The 24,388-nt window shown below is 41.6% G+C and overlaps 2 protein-coding genes across 5 annotated transcripts; one reads left to right on the top strand and one right to left on the bottom strand.

Moving 5' to 3' along the window:
- Positions 1-1,301: 1,301 nt before the first annotated feature.
- Positions 1,302-3,510, bottom strand: LOC138202362 (phenylethanolamine N-methyltransferase). The gene is made up of 3 exons (XM_069156304.1): positions 3,336-3,510; positions 2,613-2,823; positions 1,302-1,949 (listed from the first exon to the last, which is right to left on the bottom strand). The coding sequence occupies exons 1-3, from the start codon at positions 3,508-3,510 to the stop codon at positions 1,511-1,513; spliced, it is 825 nt and encodes a 274-aa protein (XP_069012405.1). The 3' UTR covers positions 1,302-1,510.
- A 7,114-nt stretch (positions 3,511-10,624) lies between these two features.
- On the top strand, positions 10,625-21,284 carry aldh18a1 (aldehyde dehydrogenase 18 family, member A1). 4 transcript variants are annotated; one of them, XM_069156300.1, is made up of 17 exons: positions 10,625-10,712; positions 11,544-11,695; positions 12,375-12,524; positions 13,300-13,404; positions 13,530-13,688; positions 14,532-14,622; positions 15,066-15,190; positions 16,131-16,275; positions 16,393-16,466; positions 16,660-16,759; positions 17,206-17,426; positions 17,576-17,713; positions 17,906-18,101; positions 18,270-18,391; positions 18,612-18,798; positions 20,291-20,386; positions 20,570-21,284. In XM_069156300.1, exons 1-17 carry the CDS (start codon positions 10,625-10,627, stop codon positions 20,764-20,766), a joined length of 2,346 nt encoding a protein of 781 aa, XP_069012401.1. In that variant the 3' UTR covers positions 20,767-21,284. The 4 variants fall into 4 exon arrangements, with proteins under 4 accessions (XP_069012401.1, XP_069012403.1, XP_069012402.1 ...); XM_069156302.1 differs by lacking the exon at positions 10,625-10,712 and having other exon boundaries at positions 11,589-11,695; positions 13,530-13,682; positions 16,660-16,753; XM_069156301.1 differs by lacking the exon at positions 10,625-10,712 and having other exon boundaries at positions 11,589-11,695; positions 16,660-16,753.
- The last annotated feature ends 3,104 nt before the right edge of the window (positions 21,285-24,388 follow it).

Here is a 24,388-nt window from a genome sequence, read left to right as displayed (position 1 = left end):
TTGAAATACAAAAATATGTTTTTGGGCTCATGGCTTTAAGTTGGCTAAGTGGCGACACCCAGTGTTCAATGCTTCTAATTACACCATAAATTCCTAGACTAATAACTAAAATGATCACCTAAAATAATAAACATATACACACCGATGGATCCATGGCACTGCAAAGATGTGAAATTATGGAATTTTCTTTTACATTGTGGACATCTGCCTGTCAGTATATCAGCTGGATATTGAAACAAGAGGACATGATGAAATGAGCATTACATTTTTATTGAAAGAATCACATACATGTATTAGAAAACCCCAAATTTGATTGCAACTTTTTAAATAACTAACAGCAGATTGAAGAGAACTATATGAAAATATACTGTTTATGTACTGCTAGGTAACCATGTCATGTCATGATTTTGTATGATATGCAGATCTACACTCACCAGCCATATCTTTAGGTGCACCTTGCTCGTACCAGGTTGGACTACCTTTTTCCGTCAGAGGTGCCTTCGTCCTTTGTGGTTTATATTCCACATGCGCCTGGAAGCGTTCTTCCATATTGATGATAATAGCATCACACAGGTGCTGCAGATTTGGAGGCAGCACCTTCATGCCACCACATCCCAACGGTGCTCTACTGGAATCTTGTGACTCAGAAGTCATTGTCATGATTAAAAAACAAATAGGGGATGATATGAGCTTTGTGACCTGCTGCATTATTCTGCTGAGCGTAGCCATTAGAAAATGGATACACTGTGGTGATTAAGAGATGAACATGATGAGCAATAATAGTGTTTACATGATGCTCAAAGGGTACTCCAGCGCCCCGCCCCCCCCCCCCCCCTCCCCACACACACACACACCATTACACCACCATCAGCCTCAACTAGGCAGGATGGATCCATGCTTTCATGATGTGCGTGTCAAATTTTGACCCCAGTAGCTGAATTTTGCATCAGAAATGGAGACTCATTCTGATGTTTGGTTTGAACATTATCAGATCATCTTGACCATTTCTGCCTCGTGATTGGTTGATTAAATATTTACTTTAAGAAGTTGAACAGGTGTACCTAATGAAGTGGCCGGTGAGTGTATAACTAACAGGTTTTACATTCTTGATGCTGTAGTAGCTGTGTTTGAACTGCAGGAGGCAACGTGTAATTACATTTCTAACACGAGCAAGTACTTTGCTAAACAAAAGGCAGTCTAGTGTACTCATTCACCTTTAGAAAAAATAATTATTAAACTAAAATTAATTGTAGCAATAAAATAAAGTGAAATATTTCATTTACATTTCTTTCCTTCAGAGACTATTTGATTGAGGTTCGAAATCAGGGCAGCCTTTTCCCAGAAACAAAAATGTGTGGGTGTTATTATTAGCATCAATACATAATCCACATTTTATTTTAATTGCTAAACAAAGCATTTAACTCAGTTTAAATCTATAATATCTTTATCCAGGGAGATCATTTTTCCTTTGACACTTTGAATTAGCCCTCTTTGCCTTTTCGCCCACTTATTAATCCTTCCTCGCCTTGACAAAAAACACTCCACTCACATCATCAACCCCCACCCTCATATCATGAGGCAGTGTGTAAACCTCCAGCCGGATCAGGGTGTAGCCACTCTCCTTCAAACTATTACAGACCTGGGCCTCATTCAGCGGGACCACAGGGATCCTTACCCCAGGCCCTCCGAAGTAGTAACTTTCTCCCAGGGCACCGATGAGCAGGAGGTGGCCGTCGGGCCGCAGGAGCTTCCGGATGTGGCCCAGGGCCCTGGTGAAGGCAGCCAGGTCAGGGCTGACACTCTCCAGGCAGAAGCAGGACACCAGACAGTCGGCCCCGGCTGACGGGAGGTCGTCGGGGGCCAGTGGCTGAGAGCAGTGCACGTCAATGGGGAGGATGTCTGTGATGACCTGACGTAGCTTGGCAGCTTTCTCTGTCCACGCTGAGGGTCTGGTAGAGACAAACGACTCATCAGGTTACAGAGAACTGTTGCAAGTACACGACACGGTATATTATCTGCACTGATTGGTTTCCAGTGAAACGTCTCAGCATGCATCGGATGGATTAAATCTGCTACACACATTCAGTCTGCGTCACCATTGAATGCAATCATTTTAGTGGTCCGCCGATCTACTTTGGTTTGCGACTAATGACATTGCCTTTAATCTCACCTCTATATTTAGTGACAATTTGTAATTGACAACATGCTAAAAGGCTAAACTGAGGACAACATTCTAGTAGTTTAGCAGAAGCATGCAGGTCACGGTCACTGCCAGCATGATGGCCGTTGTAATGTCTTCTCATTACATTGCCTTTTCAATTAAGGCACTTTGATTAGTGTTACATTAGACACAGCAAAAGCAGGTGTCATCACTCAATGACCGGTCCAGAATAAAATATTATGACACTTTAAGAGAATGACTCTTAAAAACAAATTATGAGGGAAAAGTGTAGAAACAAGTAAAGACAGGAAACCATGATGCTGTAAATCATTCGATGCCTGTTAAAAGAGATTTTTTTTTTTTCATTTGATGGCGATAAGAACCAAACGATCACAATATTCCTCGCCTTCAAACATTGTTAACTTTGATTATTATTTTTTTCCCCCCATACCGTCGACCCTCCAGCTTGCAGACATGCTGTAGGTACGGCGTCCAGTCCAGGCTGCATCCCCCCTCGTCCTGGAGCCAGCGCCTCAGCTCCTGCCGGTTGACCTCTAGGAAGTCTGTCAGGAGCACCTTGTTGAAAACCTCGCAGCCACTCAGCACCTGGTACAGGGTGGGACCAGAACCTATGTCCACCAGGAACTCCCCGCCCACGTCACCTGGGAAAGGTGGAGCAGGAAAAAAAAAGTGAGACTCCGAGGAAGACCTAAAGGAAAATCTAACTAGTTGGATGTGACTTGGAGGATAACTTTAATCAAACAGTGAACAGTGTCACAGTTTACTGTAATTTTAGAGATTAAACTGTATCTAGGTTGTTTCCATTATAACCCCTGACTCTGAAAACACAGCATTAGTTTTCAATAGATTCCAAGTGTTCCACCTTTAAATGTATTTAAACGTGTCCATTTTGTACAAAATCCTACATTATTTTTAATATTCTATATGATTATTCCTTTAATTCTACCAAACAGGTTTCAAAGATCTTTCGAGACGTGCTTTCACATACAAATTAGTAGGGAGAAATACGGAGCTGAAAAGGCAGGTAAGAAAACGTTTTGTTATAAGGGGTGTGTTTTATAAAGTTTCAAAGACAATCTACACTACAATTATTTGTAAAAAAAAAAAAAAAAAAAAAAAAAACACCAGAATGCAGTTTACATGTTCTCCTTACCTTCAGTGAAAGCTCTGTGCAGGCACGCCAGTTTCCACGGCACAATACTGTCCGTTCTTTCAAAATCCGCCCGCGGTGGAGTGTAGTTGTACTGCAGATATGCTGCAGGGTCAAATCTCTGGTAGCAGGCTGCCATGGCTGCTACTCCATTCTCTTTTCCCTTTTCTTCCATCATCTCTGTGTCTTTGTGGCTCTACCCAGCACTCCTGTCTGTGGTGGTCAGTCTTCAGGTGCGCTGCTACCCCCTGAGCTAAATTATATACTTATGTGTGTGTGTGTGTGTGTGTGTGTGTGTGTGTGTTGGAGGGGTGGGACCTGTGCTATTATGTGTGTCTGTGCTTTGGGCTACTCTTGAGTTTCATGGGCAGAGATAGTGATCCTGTTTGTCAGCCCATGTTGCCTGATAGCATTTGTTCTGTTCACTTTCCCTGCCCCGAGGCGCTGATACCATCAGAACAGGGGGGCTTTCTCCAACACTAGACCCACTAATGGACTCCTCATATGGCTTTCAGGTCCTTCACTCACCTCCAAAAAGGCCCTTCATATCTCTACAATCATTCTAAAATGCCTTTTACACTCGATCGGGACGGAACAGGTTCGTCCCAGAAAACCCCTTTTCAAGGACAAACAGGCCCATCATAAAGACAAACGGATCTGTCTCCGTCTTTGAAATTTTACTTGATATTTTTCTTTGGATTGAAATGACTTTGGACAAAAACACAAATATGTTAATTATAATACTATACTTACAATACAGGTCAATATGGTAACGATTGATCAGATGACTAATATGATGGGGTTTTTTTTTCTATAGGTCTGTAGCTGCATATCTGCATTATGAGTATTGGAACTTAAAGTTCTGGTTGTAGAAGTTTCAATCTCACATCTGTAAGATATTCAAAAGTCTAAATAGGATTTTACCTGCACAGGCAAAAAATATTAAATCATGAATACAAACGTGTCTGTCACTAAACTAACTAAATTGGTCAATTTGATGTGATGTGACTGTTAACTGTCATGTTTAAATTGCATTGATCTATTTCAACCTTTTGTTTCTTAACAACGTTAAGGAGGTGTGGACCGGTATGAAGGAGATTACTGGCTTCAAGGGGAGAGAGAGAGGCAACCAGACTCCCTGGAGAGGGCCAATGAGCTAAACTGTTTCTTCAACAGGTTTAGTTCACCGCCCCCATCTGTTTCCTCCACACCTCACACCTCCCAAACACCTCTGCTGCCCCCCCCCCACCCCCTTCTGCCCCCCCCTGGTGAGCTGCATAGACACAGAGCCCTCAACTTCAAAGGGCTCTTCCTCCATCAACGCCATGACCCCCCTCCCCTCCTCTCTCTCTGTGACAACTGGCCAGGTTAGGAGACAGCTGGAGAGACTCCACCAGCACAAGGCTGCAGGACCTGACGGCATCAGCCCCGGGGTCCTGAAGACCTGCGCCGTCCAGCTGGCTGAGGTCCTACAACACCTCTTCAACCTGAGCCTGAAGCAGGAGGAAGTCCCGGTGCTGTGGAAGATGTCCTGCCTGGTTCCAGTCCCTAAGAAGACGACTCCATCCGGCCTCAACGACTACCAACCGGTTGCCCTCACATCTCATGTGATGAAGGTGCTGGAAAGGCTGGTCTTGGCCCACCTCAGGCCGCTGGTGAAATCTTCTCTGGACCCTCTGCAATTTGCGTACCAGCCTCATGTGGGAGTGGACGATGCCCTCATCTACCTGCTGCAACGAGCTCAGTCTCACCTGGACGGAACCGGTGACTGTGAGAATCACTTTCTTTGATTTCTCCAGTGCATTTAACACCATCCAACCACTGCTACTGAGTGAGAAGCTGCGGGTGGTGGGGGTGGACGCGTCCACCATCTCCTGGATCACTGACTACCTGACAGGCAGACCACAGTTTGTCCGTCTGGGCGGTGTGCTGTCTGATACGGTGGTCAGTGGTACTGGAGCTCCACAGGGAACTGTTCTGTCTCCCTTCCTGTTCACCTTATACACCACTGACTTCCAGTACAACTCAGAGTCAAGACATCTGCAGAAGTTCTCTGATGACTCTGCAGTGGTAGGGTGTATAAGGGATGGATGGGAGGACGAGTACAGGGCAGTAGTGGAGGACTTTGTGGAGTGGGCGGGAAGAAATCACCTGCTCCTGAACGTGGCCAAGACCAGAGAGATGGTGGTCGACTTCAGGAGGAAGACGACGGCTCCACAACCGCTGAGAGTTCTGGGAGAGGAGGTGGACATGGTTGGTGAGTACAAGTACCTGGGTGTCTCCATTGACAACAGACTGAACTGGAAGACCAACATCAACGCTGTCTACAAGAAGGGGATGAGTCGACTCTTTTTCTTGAGGAAACTTCAATCCTTCAATGTGTGCAGCAAGATGTTGGAGATGTTCTACCAGTCTGTTGTGGCCACTGCATTGTACTTTGCTGTGGTCTGCTGGGGGAGGAGGGGAGGGGTGACAGCATTGGAGCCGGCGACACCAACAGACTTAACAAACTGGTTAAGAAGGCTGGCTCCATCATTGGCTGCAAACTGGATAGCCTGGAAAAGGTGGTGGAGAGGAGGACGCTGAACAAACTATTATCCATATTGGATAATCCTGACCACCCTCTCCACCACCTGCTGCAGGGACAGCGGAGCACTTTCTCCAAAAGACTCCTCCAGCTCCGCTGTCCCAAGGACAGATACAGGAGATCATTCCTGCCCACTGCAATAAGACTGTACAATAACTCACCTCTGGCAAAATCCATCACACAACAATAACACTGTTGCCTGTGTTTCTTGGTTGTTTGTATAAAAAAATATTTATATATATATATATGCAGTATATATATATATATATATATATATATATACTGCACTGTATATACAGTATATACTGTGCATTTTATATTTAATATTTTTTTACTGTTATTTTATTGCTTTTTATTATTTTATTTTATTTTATATTTTATTATTATTTTATTGCTTTCCTGTATGCTGCTGTAGCGAAAAAAAATTTTCCCCTTGGGGATTAATAAAGTAACTACCTAACCTAACCTTAAGTCATGCAAATTCATAAAAAACAATAAATTAAAATTTATTTTTAGATTCGTAAAAAAGTAAACACAACTTGCTTTTTTCTGCTGATCCTTTTCTCTAACAAATCAACTTTCCACTTATTCTTAATGTTGCTACTTTTCTTTGTCTCCAAAGTTTGTATTCGTGAGAACGTTTCCACATTTAGAATGAGTCATGATTTTCAAATATTCATTAAAAAAACAAATCAAATACTATATGCAACTACCCTCTTGTCATATGTCTCTTGGATTCCACACATGAACTTAATTCCTCAGTGGGGACGGTGTACAGCTCTTCAGATCTTTCCCACTTTCCTTGAGGATAACATGTCAGCTTGACAGGATGTAGATTGAGTTTAGAATGGGTTATTTGGTTGTGCATCTGCTGCTATTTTAGAGAGGTTCTATTACTACCAGGACATGCTGATATTAGAAACGCTCTACATGCTGCCACTTAGTTAAGGGACAATCACACTCTCCATCCCAACCCAACCACTATATTACACTTTACAGCCCTCCACAGAAACATCAAACTCCAATACAAATGTTCCACTCAAGGCAACACTTCAATTGTTCCCTTTCGACAACTTTTTGCATCTGTGAGTCGTCGCCCGGCCTGGTGTCCTGCCATTACCAGTTGGGCAGTTTTGTTCATGATATGCACAAAAAGAGGAAATATACAAACATTTTATGAAAAGAAAACGAACACCAAACAGCCATGTTAGCTGCTCAGTGAGGCTGCACACAGCAGCTAATCGTCAACATCAGCAAGCTCACAATTACAATACAAGCATGCTGATGTTAAGCAGGTATAATGTGAAAGTGGTTTACGATCACAGTTCAACTTTTCAGTATGCTAACATTTCTAATTAGCTATGAACGCAAATTACAGCAGAGGAATAGGAATGTGATTAGCGTTGCGGGTATTTGGTCATAAACCAAAGGATCAGACGAAGTGTCATTTTGATCTGATAATGGCACCAGATGAAAGAACAAGGCGTCGCCCACATTATTACAATTCATCCTGAGGGAGACATGAATATCTGTATCAGGTATTACAGTAATTAATTCCACAGTTATGGAGTCATTTCGCACAACGGCAGAAAGGTCGTGACGGTGATGGAGGAAAAGTTACGGAGACACGTAAAGTTTCAAATTCAAAAAGGAATCGAGATGAACAGACTTGTGCGAAGTTAAAAGGATCTGCCGATACACACACATGATCATACACACACTCCTCCACAAACACATGTAGTGGATTAGTAAAGGCAGGAGTAAGGTAAGGGTCAGTTCCTTCCCCCGAGTTAGATAGACAGATAAAAGAGCAAAAAGGAGGAGGAACACAAAAGAACAGATAAAGGGAAAAAGCAGGCAACAGATAAAAGAGCAGGACAGATCTAATGGAATAATACACATTTAGCCAGAGCTACAGGAGCCAATTTAGTTATCTATGATCGTAGGGGCAGTGGGGGTTCGACAGTGTCAGTCAACTCTGCTCTGGGTTACTTTTCATTTTGTCACAGCGGGACAGTGTAGGTACAGAAAACTTTCATCGCTGCTGCAACCCAGTGATTTTGTATTTTTTCTGCCACATGGAGTAAATGAAAGGTGACAAATTAATGAAAGAACTAATTAGGACGACAGGTTCGACACTACTGGCTTCCTATCAAACTGATGAACTGAGAATAATCATGAATGAAGAAGTCTATGGAAAACATTTGGTTTTAAACTGAAGTGGCCTACGACATGAGTAAAGAGTAAATATTTCCATGCATTAATTAAAAAGAAGCTGTGGACTCCTGTTATTGTTAGTTGAACTAGACTCAGCATGCCAGATGACAAACCTAATTGCTGTCAACATCTAGAATTGGATGTTTTGCACATGATCTTTTGCACATGATCTTTTGTGAAACACTTCTGTACACACCAGTAAATGCTCTACACCTTTTATGTTGTTTGGCAAAACACTGTTCGAGCCTGCAAAGTATGATCTCTCATTCTAGTTCCCAAATACACAAAATATGTCAGATTAATTGTGCATAACAATTCAACATGGATAACACAATGGTATGTTGTGTTTGTGGAAACATAGTACAATTTTCAAAGGGCTTTTGTTAATAAGTTACATACCTGTTGTCATATTAGTGGTTGCACAACGCAAGCTGTTCTAGTGGAAAATAATGTTGTGCTTTTTGAAATCCTTTATATATTATTTAATATCGAATATATGTTTTTATATTATTTCTATTTTCTGGCTGAAACCATCCACCGTGGAAGCCGTGGTGGAGAGGAGGACACTGAACAAACTGTTATCCATTATTTATCATTATGACAACCTTCTCTACCACCTACTGGACAGACAGTGGAGCACTTTCTCTAAAACATTAGTTCCGCTTCGCTGTCACAAGGAGCGAAAGGAAATCTCCCCTGCCTAAAGCAATTAGTCTCTACAAAACCTCACCTCTACCTGAAATATAAAAAAAACTATGAAAAAGATCTGATAAAGAATGATATAGGCTTTAAAATGTACATTGTTTGTGTATGTTTCCATACATATATGATTAAGGCCCTTCAAAAGTAGGTTGTACTGTGATGAACAAACAATATTTGTCTATGAAAGGAATAATGATCACGTCAAAAAAAAAAACATAAGTAAAGTATAGGCTACACGCACATTGGATGCTGGGCACTGGCTCATAGGAAAGCCAGATTTACACAATGAACGATGATAAAACAGTGATCACCGACAATGTTATTAACTCACAAAACAGGGGATGATCTGATAACAAACAAACAAAGAAATCAGACATTATATAACAGCTATGCACTGGCTGTTATGAAAGCCAGATTTAGAAATATCTTGATGTTAAGAGCATCAAGTACTGACGTGGTTTTTGTTCCCAGGCAAAGCAAGATCATAGAACTAACAATTAATAGAAGGCTAATATGCATTAAGGCCAACTGTAGAACAGCATGCAGTGTATATTTTCCAAATCTGCTTATTTGTTGAACTTGTAATGCTTTAACCCTGAGAGATTCACCACAGACCAACATTTGTCTTTTTTAGGGGTGGGACAGGCGATCTTAGCCACCTTCCCGACAAGCTACCATAAACTGGTTGGTACCAGTGGAAGCTTCTGGTTGTATGATACAAGTAGCTTTAATTAAGCTTTAAAGCTGAGCTGCTGCAGATCTCTAAGGGTTGAATGACCTTGAATATCTTGTGTAAAACACCACTTGCATATCTACCTCCCTGTATTTACAAATTTGCACACTTGTCTATAGTATTTAACTTTTGTTATTTGTTATGTTTATTTTCTGTTGATATTATTGATATTCTATTGACTAATGATCTATCTATCTATCTATCTATCTATCTATCTATCTATCTATCTATCTATCTATCTATCTATCTATCATTACATATTCACAACTGATTTTGTTATGAATGTTATGAATTTAAAGTCAGAGTTGATTAAAAAAAAAAAAAAAAATTATACACACACACATCATTCAGCATTTTAAACGGTGGGGATTTATTTTGAAATGCGAGTCTTTCACCAACACTTCCGTTCTTTTTTCCCGCATTCCGCTAGCCGGCCAGACGTCACTTCCTGCCATTTCACCGCCAATTTACGAAGCTTCTCCTGTACACTTTGATTTAATGTCAGCGCGACTTACCGTCATTAACTGGTCGTTGGTCCATGTCGCTGGTCGAGGGAATTAATGCGCAGCCGTTGAGGTATTGTTTGCGAAACGGCCCGTTCACACTTGTTGTAAACTGCAGCGACAGTTTCATCAGCAGCTCGTCAGTGAGGGGAGGAGCCATGCACATGCCGAGCCCACCTCGGTGCAAACTACTTGTGTGATAAATGAAGGAATCACTGGTTAAAGAAGATGAACAAGACTTTATAGAAGACGTTACACGGAGCTGGTGCACAGATACAGTGGGACGTCAGGAGTTTAAGTAAGAACAAAAGCCCTTTATTACTTTTTTTTTTTTTTTTTTTTTTATCCAGGGAACCAGTAGGAGATTTATATTTTGACTCTACAAGTGGACACATGGCATCACGTTGCTGTTGAGATATAACGCTCATCTAAAATTCCTCAGGCAAATGGCACAGTTCAATGTATTCATTGGTGATGTGGCACATTTGTATCCCTCCGTGTGTTCCTCACTCTCTCTGACTTTGTGATATTAAAGGCTCTAAAAATGACCATGCTGCTGCAGAGGCTGACTCTTTGTTCAAGGATCCCTCTGGATTCACAAAGACACTTGTGCCGGTTCACCAGACCACTGACACAAGGTAAGCAATGCTGCACTGCCACATTATCATTGCATTATGCTGTCTGAACTCTCTGCATCCAGCAGCCAAGGTTAAAACAGAAAACGGATTCTTGGGATTAAAAAAAAGAGAGAATAACTTTTTGATATGTCATTAATTATTTACGACGATAACAAAATTGTTAGTTGCAGATTGAAAAGTTTAGAATGTTTTGTTTATTTTTTTTTTGGTAATTTCTGTATCACTGTAAATTCCATATTTTTGTAAATGGAATGTCACTCAAAACACCCCCCAAAAAACACAACAATTAAAGAGATGGCCCCACATGTCTAACGTGCTGTGAAAACGTTGGGATTTTGTGCCTGTGGGGAGGTTTCTGACCTACTCTGGTCTGAACAATATGTCTCTCTGTCTCTGTCTCTCTCTGTCTCTCCGACTATCTCATGCGCCTCGTTGCTCCAGAGAGATGTGTGCTGTCAGCACAGGCTTTTCTCTGCTGGCCCTGCTGATGTGGCAGTTTGAAGGCTGTGATTATGTGTCTCCCAGGTTACAGATTGATGTCGGGGAGGGCTTCACTTTGTTTGCCCCATTCATGTAATCAATGAAACGAAAACCCAGCCAAACATGCTGGTTTGCGCTGTTATGTGAAACGTTAGGGACTGTAAAAGAATAAGTATTTTTTAAAGTATGTAAAAAGTTTAAATGTGTTAGTTGTTTCTTTTTAAGTCTTGAAATGGATCTTCTACTCAAGTAGACACGTGTGAAAGTTCATATCTAATCTCAGTCGTGATATAGGTTAAATCAATCTTAATCACTTTTTAAAGATAACATTTCCGTCCGTCCTCTGTGCAGTTCTCCATGGCAGGGCCCACGGCAGCTCCTTGGCACACCGCGGTGAACTGCGTCAGGCCAAGAGGATTGTGGTGAAGCTCGGCAGTGCTGTAGTCACACGTGGTGATGAGTGTGGTTTGGCTCTGGGGAGGCTGGCCTCCATTGTGGAGCAGGTGAGAGGCCGAACACCAACAGAGATTCAATTTTAATCTAGTAACTTTTGGGTCCTGCAGAAAATTCTACATGTGGAAGGAAATCAGCAGGGAATTATTATAATTTTATTTTTTTCCAACATCCGTTTCAGGTTCAGTGACATCTAAACCCATCAGTGGGTATTCAGGATTTATTTCCACCCACTGTAATTGATGTTGATCTGTAGACAAGCTCATAACCATACATATTTATCTACATATTTATTTTAAGAAATCAATACAATATGTAAATAGACTTTTTTTTGTCATTGAACAATCAATTAAAAAAATATTTTATAGAAACATGTCTCTTTAGGAATAGTGTCTTTATTATTCTGGATAATTTACAAAACACGTGCTAAACTGTTTTGGTGGGGGAAAGTTTCTCTGATAGAAATTACTTTCGTGAAAAGTATTTGGTTTTGTTCTGGAAAAAGTCATTACTTTTCATTTCTTTTCCTGCTTTGATTGGCACATGTGTAATTCCGTTCACTCCAAAGCTTAACGAATACAACAGAAAACATCAGCGTGGGGATGAGGTGAGGAAATTGTTGGTTTTGTAGTTTGGCTGAAGTGACCTTTCAAAGCGGACTCCTTGGTGAGCCTCAGCGGACCCAGCTGTGCTTCATTAGTCTTAATTGGTTGTGTTGTTGTCATCCAGGTGGCAATGCTGCAGAATCAAGGAAGGGAGATGATGATTGTCACCAGTGGAGCCGTGGCCTTTGGCAAGCAAAGATTAAGACACGAGATCCTGCTGTCCCAGAGTGTCCGACAGGCCCTGCACTCCGGACACAACCAGCTCAAAGACATGGTGAGGAGAGGTGGAGGAACATGTTGGGGCCCGAGATAATGTTGATGAGTAACTCTGTGAAAGATGCTGCTGCTACTTGATAAATCATGTAAAAAATGACGTGCTTTGGTATTTTGTTGCCATAGTAAAGCACAAAAAAAGGACTAGTACCGTTGTGTGTAATGCGGTCCAGTTATCTTTGTGAGACGATTCACTTGAACAACCATACAGTACGTTTCACTATACATTTGTGTGCTTAGCATTGCTGCCATTATCAGGCAGGCCAGCTTCCTGTTTCTAAAAGCTCTACTCCACCGTATTACCTGTGCTGCTGTGGTATGGTTTGATGAGGTGCGTTTGAGAACTAGAGCTAGACCGACTTGATTTTTGGGGCCGATACCAATATTGGCAAGTAAAAAAATTCTCAGCAATTTATTGACTGATGTGTTGTTGTCAAATGGAGGAAGGATATTTTACAATTTAACAATAAACCTGACCGTGCACTGAAACTGAACTTCACTGGGAATATAATAGTAATTATAAGTAATTTTAAATTAAAAAAAAAAAAGAATACAAATAGAACAAATTCTAAATTATCCCGAGCCTCTTTTTGCTGCATTATATCCTGGAAAAAATAAAATAAAGTTTTCATTTCCGACTGACAATGTAGATGCTGATACGGCAAATATGGGCCGATAACAGTCGGTGAACCCATAGATTGGTTGGGCTCTACTGAGCACCCAGAAAGCTGGAAAGATGTATATATTGCTAGATGTTTATGACATTTGTGTTGCAGTCTCTGCCCCAGCTGGAGGCCCGGGCCTGTGCTGCAGCAGGACAGAGTGGCCTGATGGCCCTGTATGAGGCCATGTTCACCCAGTACAGCACTTGCACTGCACAGGTACTTCTATACTTCACAGTAAAATGATCTCTTTTGAATTCTCCAGAAGTGTGTTTTTACATCTTGCGGCTTCCCTCTCGCTCTCGGCTCTCTCTCTGTCATCTTGGTCCCCTCTGTGCTGCCAGGTCCTCGTGACAAATCTGGATTTCCATGATGACCAAAAGAGGCGGAACCTGAACAGCACACTGCGGGAGCTGCTGCGGATGAACATCGTGCCCATCATCAACACCAATGATGCGGTCGTGCCCCCCCCGGAGCCCAACAGCGACCTGCAGGGGGTAAATGTGGGTACAGACAGCATGGGGGCGACGCTAGTGGTGGTGATGGTGGCAGCAGGGCGCTGAGGGGGTTGCCAGAGACCGTGTTTATAAAGTATATACATGCACCACTCATTAACTACCCTATTTCCATTCACTATCATTCACGCACACATCCTGAAACACCTCTGCTACCCGGCCTCGTCTCATCAGCTCTGCACTCAAGTATGAAGTCATTTTGCATATGGGGATGGATGGCAATGCAAGCAGTCACTCGGCGGGAGGGGCAGTCTGAGGGGACCAGGACTAACTTCTCTTGGTAGATGCCTTCTTTACATGCTCTCCTACAGAAATAACTAACATCTCTCTCTCAAATAATTTTACCTCAAACTCTGCTGGTCTTTTTTTTTTTAACGCACTAAGCTGCTGGCAGTTCAGCCAGTGAGGTATAGTTGGCAGAAATATTGCCATTGTACTGCTTAAGTGGACTATTCAGCAGAAATCCGTGTCATGAAAGTCTAAAGAGTTTGAAAATAATTTTGGGCCAACTCGAGCTGTTCTCTCGTGTGCACTTAATTCACTCGATTTAATTTGGCTTATCTTTCTGAGGTATTTACTGTATTGTCTGCGTAAAATATCGACCACCATGAAAAGATGGACCCCTGGTTAGATGATAATTTGGGTTTGACATTTCCGTCATGGTGGTTCCAACAGTTTAACAGTAGATTAGTGTTTTGGTATTTGATACTCGTCAGCTTGGTTTTAAGAAGTCTTAAATAAAGGCTCAGATGAGTTGATGGCACGTGGCTACTTTCTGGCTCTGCTTTTCAGTCTTCAGAAGCTTACATCTGCAACTTTCTGGTCATGCAGGTGATCAGCATTAAGGACAATGACAGCCTGGCGGCGCGGCTAGCGGTGGAGATGAAGGCTGACCTGCTCATCGCACTGTCTGACGTGGAAGGTAAGCGTGTTACCACAACAACAGTCTGGGTCAGCTGTTATGTAACACACCATCTGTCTGCGCTCTACACTGGGGGGAAAAAACATCATGCTGAGGGTCAACTGAGAGTCATGTGACAAAGACAAACACGGACCTTCTGCCTTCCTGTTTGAAATTGATGCTGACGGGGTTGACACAAGGTGTCCATGTGCACATGAATATCACGGCTGTGGAGTCTTTCATCATCAACTTAGGCACTTTTTAGAAAAAAAAATTAAAAATCAGACCACTCCAGCATGGGAAGGTTATTTCTTAAAAAAAAAAAAAAAAAAAAAAAAAAAAATTGTGATTATCAAATTAATTTTTAATCATTGTATCTTTTGCAAACATTGGTGTGTCTATGCTTCTAGTGTATTTTTGTCCTTTGTAAGTGAACTAAGTGAAACAACAATTGTTTGTTGTAGGACTATACAACAGCCCCCCTGGAACAGATGATGCAAAGCTAATTGACATCTTCTACCCTGGAGACCAGCAGTCCATCACCTATGGTACCAAGTCCAGAGTTGGGATCGGAGGCATGGAGGCCAAGGTGTGTTTAAAGTCCGCAGTCATTCTGTTAAGGAAGAGGTTGTTTACACGCGAGTTAAAAGCCTTATCTTAGTAGATATTTATCAGCTGGGAAAAGTGCAGAGCTTCTTGTTCTATGGATTGTTTCCGACTTCAGTTCTTGCGTTTACAGCAGAAAATTCAATTTTAGCTTGCTCTCAGCTTGCGGTGATGTACCTGTCACCTCCTGACAAAACAAATCAACACACGATAATGTCCACTCTTTTATTGAATGTCATGTGTTGGAAATATTACTCAAGAGGCTTGGTTCAAAATCAAACGCATCGGACAGTTTATTCTTGCAAGAAGGAGCAACTACATGCACCCTCAAAGAGAGGTGTCCAGCAGTGCTCCCCCCAGCAGTTCTCTACAGCAGGGCTCTTTTCCCCAGCAGGTCCTCTCCTCCGCAGTCCTCTCGCAGTTCTTCTTCAGCAGTCCTTCCGCAGGGCTCTCCCCAGCCGGCCTCTACCCAGCCTGGTTTCCCCCAGCAGTCCTCTCCTCCGCCGTCGTCTTCCGTTCTCCACTTAGTCCTCTTCCTTAGGGTAGCTTTTATACAAGTTGACAAACAGTTGACAGTCACCCCCATTCCCTTTGTATCTGCTTTTGTATGGTAATACAGTACAGAGTTGGTTGTAGGTCACAAGATAAGGACACCGGGGAGTCGTCAATTAGATGCGGAAAGAATCGCTCGCAAATAAGACAGAAAACAAAGGAAACTTTTTGGACAAGATACTTTCCGGAGCCACAATGCAAACAAGAGGAAGAGACAAATCCTTCCCCACCCCCCCCCATCACATGTAACTTACTGTGAGCTTTCAAGTTGAGATTCTGACTCATCCTGTTTAACTTTAAATTTAAAGGTACAAACACTTAAAAGAGACCTTTTTAAAATTCAGCTTGTGTGTCTCCGTGTTCATCTGCAGGTCAAGGCTGCCCTCTGGGCGCTACAAGGGGGCACCTCAGTGGTCATTGCTAACGGCACCCACCCCAAAGTAACAGGCCACGTCATCACTGACATAGTGGAGGGCAAAAAAGTGGGAACCTTCTTCTCTGAAATCAAACCAGCTGGTGAGTTTACCTGGTTGGTTTTTTTGCTTTCAATCTCGCGTCGGTATTACTGCAGCCATACTGACTGCCGCTGCAGCCTCTGTTGTTTTAGTCTGTCCTATTTGTGACTGAATGCAGGCCCCTCTGTGGAGGAGCAGACAGAAATGGCTCGTAACTCTGGAAGAACCCTGGCATCTCTGCATCCAGCCCAGGTGATGTATTTGTTCAAATAAGAACATCTTAAATTATTTTTTAAGAACTTCAGTTTAAATGAGTTAATATAGGTTATAAACATTAATAATTTAAAATGTCAGTCCTTATTAGTTGGAGAGAAACGCCAAACTCTTGTGGATAAATCTGCAACATACTGAGCCTGCCTGTATATTCGGATGACTGTGTCTTCAGAGGAGTGAGATCATCTGCCATCTCGCAGACCTGCTGACTGAAAGGAAGGAAGAAATTCTGGCTGCAAACAAGATGGACATGGACCTGGCTGCCAGTGCAGGTAAAAGAAAGAGGACGAAGCGGCGTGGAACATTTTTATGCATGTAAAGTCTGCGGCACCATTTCAAGTTTCTCTCCCAAATATTTCAGATTTTAATTTCTTTTTATGTTGGCACTAGATAAGTTGTTGTAGAGGAAAGTGTGGACTCCGATGTTTTTAGCTTCTTCAAGAGGAACATGTATTCATTTATCCATAAACACATTTTTATCAACAGATTCTTCTCTAGCAGGAAAGAATCAAAGCTGTTATTTCCGCATTCATATTGCCACATAAACTTAACCAAGAAACCAGAGATAACTTTGTAAAAAATTCCAAATGAACAAATAATTGATCTCGCCACCAGAGGGCGTCTGTCACCATCTCCTTCATATGGATGGTCTCATTAGAGTTTGATTCCATAGCACATAATGACGAGGTGTAACTCTGCTCTCCCTCCTGTTTTATAGGCCAGTTGCCTCCAGCCATGTTGAAGCGTCTGAGTCTATCACCAGCCAAACTTGACAGCTTGGCCATAGGCCTGCGTCAGATTGCCGTGGCAGCTCAGGACAGTGTGGGTCGTGTGCTGCGCAGGACCAGGGTGGCTCACAACCTGGATCTGGAGCAGGTTACTGTACCCATTGGGGTTCTCCTGGTCATCTTTGAGGCCCGACCTGACTGTCTGCCCCAGGTATGTCTGCAGAACACGCCGTAACACAATTCAGCGTAACGTCGAATTAACTTTTTGGATTTGCTTATTCATAAAGGATCCTAATTTACGCTACTCTTTCTTGAAGTACCCGCAGTTGCTTCACACCCTGCCTGTATTTGCATTTCTAGGTGTCAGCCCTGGCCATAGCCAGTGGCAATGCCCTTCTGTTGAAGGGAGGCAAAGAGGCGGCCAACACCAACCGTGTCCTCCACCAGCTCACCCAGGAAGCCCTTTCCATGCATGGGGTCAGAGAGGCTATACAGATGGTAAAACTGGTTTCCTACACATTTATTAAAAAGCAATACAGACCATATATACACACACACACATACATGGGGAAGTTTAGATGAAAAGGTCTCAGTTCGATGTAAGAGAACCTGATTTGTGCATCTATATTCCTAATAAGTAGAGCATAAGCTCCGACCTGATGTGCTTGACAAACCTGTATTTCTGACAAGGTGAGCACTCGTGAGGAGGTGGAGGATCTATGCCGACTTGACAAGATGATTGACTTAATCATCCCCCGAGGTTCATCCCAGCTGGTGCGGGACATTCAGCGGGCGGCCAAGGGCATCCCGGTGCTGGGTCACAGCGAGGGCATCTGCCACGTCTACGTCGACGTAGAGGCCAGTGTAGACAAAGTAATAAAAATTGGTCAGTAAATACAGTTACCCCATATCAATTTCTTCTATACTGGTAAACTAATACCACTCTCCTAAATGGCTGCTAATTGGATGTAGTAGATGTAGTACTCAGAGGCTGGTTCTGTCAGACATTTGTTGTATTACATGCCAGTAATTGACTGATATTGTCACCTTCTAGTAAGAGACTCCAAGTGTGACTACCCAGCTGCATGTAATGCCATGGAAACTCTGCTGATTCATCGGGACATCCTGGGAACCCCACTGTTTGACCAGATAATCGACATGCTCCGCACTGAACGGGTAAAACACCAGACATGCACATTAGCCCACGTTCACAAGAGTACAGTCAAATAATAACCTTTGATTGTAGTTTACTTGTCAGCAAAAAATGATTTTATTGAATTTGAGGAACTTCAGTGGTCATCCAACAAAAGCTGAAGGTTTTTTTGGGTTTTTTTGTAATGTACTTAATTTTTATGTTTCTTGGAATGATTTCTCTTTTTTTGTCTGGGGTCAATAGGTGAAGATTCATGCGGGCCCCCGGTTCGCCTCCTACCTGACATTCAGCCCCTCAGAGGCAAAGTCCCTGCGGACAGAGTACGGCGACCTGGAGTGCTGTATGGAGGTGGTGGACAGCATGCAGGAGGCCGTGGACCATATACACAAGTACGGCAGCTCCCACACAGACGTGATCATCACAGAAAATGGTAGGTGACGCCTCTTCTTACTGATTGTACATTGTTGTTGTCTTTTTCTTTGCGTATATACATTTTTGCCAATTTGCATTTTAAAATGGTAAAGTCACATACTTTTAGTCATATCTTACCTCTCCATGACTAAGCAGCACCTGTCAGCTTTGGTCAGTCTTTTCTTTCTCCGTGCCTCTTCATGTAGGTGCTTAACATTCATCAAGTTGTCCTTCTCACTCTGTTGAATTAATTCCCCACTTCCATCTCATTTTCTGCCACACCGAATAATGAGCAGTGACACTTTGTTGTCAGGGTGAGTGCACACCCTCCCTTTGTGACTCCAATATAGTGGACAGAGCCCATTTAAAATGTAGAGCAGATGCTGAACAGTTTAAAAGACTTGTGCCTGTCATAACTTTGAATCATACTCAAACAGATTTCTGTCTTTGAAGTGAGCTATCACGCTGCGTCTTCCTAACTCATCTTGATGGAAACTATTTTGTGCTGTGCCCACAGAGTAATTCATGACTGTCCATATTGCATGTAGACAGTGTTGATGACTTACACCTTGCCATTTTTATAATTTGTTCATTTGTCAAGCGGGGTTCAGGAATATGAAATCTTGATGTGAACTAAAGATTCCCATAAACACGTAAAGAAACGTGTTTTTTTGTTGTTGTTGTTGTTGTTTTTTTCTGTTCCCGTTATAAAAATATATGTGTGCATAATCAAAATGCAAAGAGTTTAGCCTTCCTTGCAGAAGGTTAAATTACAAATCTTTAGTATATTTTTGCGCTTCTTTTGCCGATGAGAATTACCGTTGAGCAGCATCTGAAAAATACAGGACAAAGTGTGCGGCTCACATTTCTACATTGAGATCTACATTCTCATCTGCAGTGGAGGATGTGTTGCTGCCATCTAGTGACCACAGAAGGTACATCAATGACTTCACGTATACTTAGCTGTTCGTGTCAGCTAATGTCAGAAGAGTAGAGAGGGACAGATTGATAGAAATGATAGAAACACTGGAGAGATAGATATCAAGTTAGCGATGGGTGGAGAGACGGATACAATATGTAGGTGTGTGTGTATATATATATGTAGAGTAGATGAATGTAGATACAGATAGATAGTTTATTGGTAGGTATTCTTTAAAGTCATAAAGAGAAAAACCTGCCTTGGCTCCTTGTGCTGATTTGGGCCTGTTTTTTTTGTTGTTTTTTTTCCACTAATACAATATTTTCGATGTATTGACATTTTAAAAATGTAGAGCCATGCATCAACTGAAGGATTCCTCCTGATGACATTTAAAGATATAGACTTGGTCACACTGGTGTATGTTCAACGTACGAAGTAGTTCGCTCTTATTCGGTGCATTAATACCTTATTTTAGCCGTTTCTATGCTAATTTTTTTTTTTCAGTTTAATGCCTGAAACACTGTTCAGATGTGGTGATCAAAAGAACAAGGTTGTTGACTTGTCGCACCAATAAGCTCTCATTCTCTTGCAGAGGACACAGCAGAGCAGTTCCTGCAGCAGCTGGACAGCGCCTGCGTTTTCTGGAATGTCAGTTCACGTTTTGCCGATGGCTACCGGTTTGGACTGGGTATGTGGTGTTCCCCTTGTTTCAATATCCTCCCATCATTTATTGCCTCCATCCCCGTTACATCTTTTTTGCAACAGCCTGTATATTCTCATTTATACTTAATGGAGATAAGTTGTCACAATTTGTATCGTAATATTTTGTTTACCATGGTCACTTGCTGTCTTTCTTTCTCTCCGTCTCCAGGAGCTGAGGTAGGTATCAGCACAGCTCGTATCCATGCCCGGGGCCCTGTAGGCCTGGAGGGGCTGCTCACCGCCAAGTGGGTGCTCAGAGGTGATGGCCACACAGCAGCAGACTTCTCGGAGCACGGCACCATGAAGTACCTCCATGAAAACCTGCCTGTCGGGCAGTCTTTAGCGGGACAGAGGGAGAGCAACTAGGCCAGAGACTTTGACATTCACTCTGCCTTATCGTCAGTCAAATATGTTTGCTTCACCCTCCAAAATCTCCCCGGGGTCTTGTTGGTGGCCAATGTGACTGTTTTGAACCTCTGACGCACACAAAGGAAAGATTCACTGAACACACCAATGGTCCATTTTATCAGCACAACCAACAAGATGTTCCTGTTCACATTACACTTCTGTTCAGGGACTAAAAGTTTACAAATGTTTTAAATTCTACCTCAGCTTCTGATACTGATGACTTAGGTCAGTCAGCCTAATAGACTCCTGTAGGAGATATTATGTTGCAATGACAACACAAATTACCTTTACAATAATGCATTAATTAGCAAGACTGTGAGTAAAAGTTAACAAGGATTACTTTAAGATAAAGTTAATACAATTGTTACCAGACATGTATCAAAGGAGATGCTTGAAGGCTGCATGTAGCTATTGATTTCTCTGTTGATTATTTTCTCAATGAATTGATAAAACATTTTTTGGTATTTAAAATGTCAGAAAACAGTTCAAAGTTGGGTAGTGTTTTGAGTCCACAACAGCCACCACTTAAACATATTCAGTTTATCATGGAGGACTAAAGAACCAGGAAATGAAGAATTTTTGCCTTTTTCAATTTTTATGAAAAGCCTCGGAACAATTGCTCAATTATTAGTTGGTGATTCATTTTCTTTCTATCAACCAATTCTGACTAATACAGACAAACCTAACAATGAACGAAAATGCCTTTACAATGATGACGGGCATGCTTTATCTTTTTTTTTTTGTTATCTATTCTCTCAGAAAACAAGATCATGCTTTGATTGCAGAAATATGACTGAAGGTCCAGTTTCATTTGAACAGATTGCATTGGCTCATATTGTTTGTACTGTAAGTGCTCTTTGTTCATATAACATTGTTTTTCATCTACTTGCTTTAATTCCAGGTTGGCTCTCTATGATTCTGAATTTATAGATACTTTGATAAAATGAGGTGCTGGATTAGATCATTTCAGACATGCAGTAATATCAGTACAAAGTTGCATTTAATAGCACACATTTTTACCTCCTTTTTACTGGTGTTTACCAGCTTTCAAATTCCTTGAGTAAAAACCTAACTACAGGATTGAAATAGAAATGTATAACAAACATGCATACTGATCAGAAAGTGTGATTTGTTATACAATAATGCAAGTTAAATACACCAACTTGTATGCATCCAGTTTATTTCCTGTTTTTTATTTTTTGTATTTATTTGATTATTGTTACAAGCCGTGCTCATTTTTCTATGCTTTGTTGCTTTCCTGCGTGTTCCTCGTGGCGCCCAAAGCCTCTGTCAGAGCAGGAATAGTAATTGACAACCTGCCTCCTTCAAGCTGGAGGGGAGAATGCGACTGCTTTTAAATTAAGCTCTGTAACTCTCCAGCCTCTGAGATCCTATCTGATGTCTTGCAATGCACACTTAAGGATTGGTTTGGGCTATTTAATTGCGGTATTGTAGAATTAAAAAAAAAAAAAAAAATTGGGGGGGTAATTTTCTTTCTTTCTTTGATTTTTGGAAGTTGAAATGCTACGGATTTTCACATATATGTTCATCTCTGTCCTGGCACCATAGTCTTTCTACTTTCACAAAGAACACAAATTAATGGGGGGGAAAAAAAAGTCATACTGATCTGAAAAACAGATGTCGAAAAAGGGCCTTTTTAAAGTTGCCCATAGGGGAATTCGCATTGCTGGAAGTGGGGCAACGAAGATGGAAGACAATACTATAGAGGTTTAATTATCCAGCCATCAGAAATGAAAAGAGAGAAAAGGAGAACTGAGACTAATAATGGAATCACAGACTTATGTTCTGGGTTTCTCTGTTTCTTTTTTTTCCTTTCTCTTTTCTATCATCTAAAGAATTCATTCTCCAAAACGCACTACTTACCCTTCAATCAGCCTCCCATCATAAGTCCAAAGGGTTCAGAGATGAAGAGGGAGACAAAACTCGGATCTCACTCTTTTGTCCTTTTTATGTGTGAAGCGATTGAAAATATCATCTAAATGACTTGAGGTAGAGAAGGAACAATCTAGGGACATTGAGTATTGCCTCTTTGATGCGTAGTGGTTTATAGATTTGTATTTTACCACATCTTGTGTATTAGAGTTGTTTGCTTCAGTTACAGTAGTTATTGAGGTGCAAGTGTGTACACCTAGTTACTATAATAACAGGAGTTTTTGATGTACAGTAACAGGACACTGAGGAGTGTTTTTTTTGTGAAGTGTAAGGCTTCCATTACTGACTGAAATTAATATTTTATGGTCAATGTTGAATTTGCATTGAAATACTCACAGGAATTATCCATTACCCTCAGATTATACAAATGCTTCTTTAAGGTGTTCCCACAGAAAAGTCTGCATTTGAATCTGGTTATCAACTGAACAAACAGTTTAGAGGGGCATTTTTATTTCTTGAAGCTCTACAAAAAAATAATTTTAGAAATGTTAGGATGGACAGACATGGAAATATAGAAGATCTGTTCTTAATTTTGACATTGTCATTCTGTTTTTAATTAACTGGCCTTTGTCCTTAAGTTATTTTTCAACTTTATGGCTCCTAAAAACATTTCTGAACAAAGGGTAGATGTCAGTGTTGTATAAAGTGGAAAATGAAGTAAAACTCAGAAGGACTGTTGTGGATATTCTGGCAAAGCTATTTGCAGAGTTTTCAGGTTATTTGCCATTACTGTTGTTTTCATGTGAGGTTTGGAAGGTTATAATTTTAAACACAAATGACCACAGAGTTGTTTTCTGAGGTTTCATGCAAGGCTGAATTGTTTTCTTCCTGAATTTGGTTAATATCTAAAGCCACGGCCCCTTTTGACCTTTAGGTTAACTTCCAGTTATGTCTCAGGCCAGTCAGCATGTAATTTCCTCTCATCTTTTATCAGGCATTGCCTCCAGACCCCGAGAGATCAAATCCCATGCTGCACCCTGTTGATGGTGAGCTGTCTACTGGGTATTGTTGTCCACAGATATATGACAAGATGATGAGGGCAAACCACTGGACTTGTACAGCAAAGCTGACAATCCTTTAATTGGACATTACTCAAGGCCAAAACTCTTATTTCTTGTTGTGCTTGATCTTGAGAGACTCTCAAATGCACTCCCTGCTGGGCTTCAAATTTTTTTGAATCAATAATTAATGGTCAAAGTTATTTATTCATGTGTTTCTTCGCCAATTACGCAGCGTCTAATTAACAATTTCAAGAATTGATATTTATTTCTGAAAGGGTTCAGTATCTTGGGCTGATGAAAAATGCATGAGCAGGGATATGGACTGGGTTTTGTTTTTTGTTCTAAGAGAGCTTGATGCTCGGGGCTAATACCAGGCCACTTTGACTCCAACTCTTTGAGTTGGCACTGGCCCTGTGATGTGGATCTAATATGGGCATCTTTCATGGACCCAAAGCGCTTACTCTGTACCATGTGATCTCATAAAGACTCCAACATGCCCATCCTCAGATACCCTTTTTCGAGTCTTTAATAGTGAACTTCAAAGAATAAGCTTCTGTTTCCTTGATAATATTTCTTTGTGTATGTGGAACGCCGATGTCACAAAAAACTGTAGAAACTCTTGGTCT

Source organism: Embiotoca jacksoni, unplaced genomic scaffold, assembly GCF_022577435.1.
Source record: "Embiotoca jacksoni isolate LCO1_2020_lvr unplaced genomic scaffold, fEmbJac1.0.p SCAF_20, whole genome shotgun sequence".
Taxonomy (NCBI): Eukaryota; Metazoa; Chordata; class Actinopteri; family Embiotocidae; genus Embiotoca; species Embiotoca jacksoni.
Note: the sequence above shows the minus strand (reverse complement) of the source record. Positions and strands in the feature narration are given on the sequence as shown.

Bases quoted from the DNA above. Each gene is read 5' to 3' on its own strand.
- LOC138202362 (XM_069156304.1), bottom strand. From the start codon at position 3,510: ATGATGGAAGAAAAGGGAAAAGAGAATGGAGTAGCAGCCATGGCAGCC. The intron at 2,824-3,335 runs GTAAGGAGAACA...CACCTTTCCCAG, and splicing joins GCACAGAGCTTTCACTGAAG to GTGACGTGGGCGGGGAGTTC. The intron at 1,950-2,612 runs GTATGGGGGGAA...TGTCTCTACCAG, and splicing joins TGCAAGCTGGAGGGTCGACG to ACCCTCAGCGTGGACAGAGA.
- aldh18a1 (XM_069156300.1), top strand. From the start codon at position 10,625: ATGCTGCTGCAGAGGCTGACTCTTTGTTCAAGGATCCCTCTGGATTCA. The intron at 17,427-17,575 runs GTATGTCTGCAG...TTGCATTTCTAG, and splicing joins GACCTGACTGTCTGCCCCAG to GTGTCAGCCCTGGCCATAGC. The intron at 18,102-18,269 runs GTCAGTAAATAC...GTCACCTTCTAG, and splicing joins AGACAAAGTAATAAAAATTG to TAAGAGACTCCAAGTGTGAC.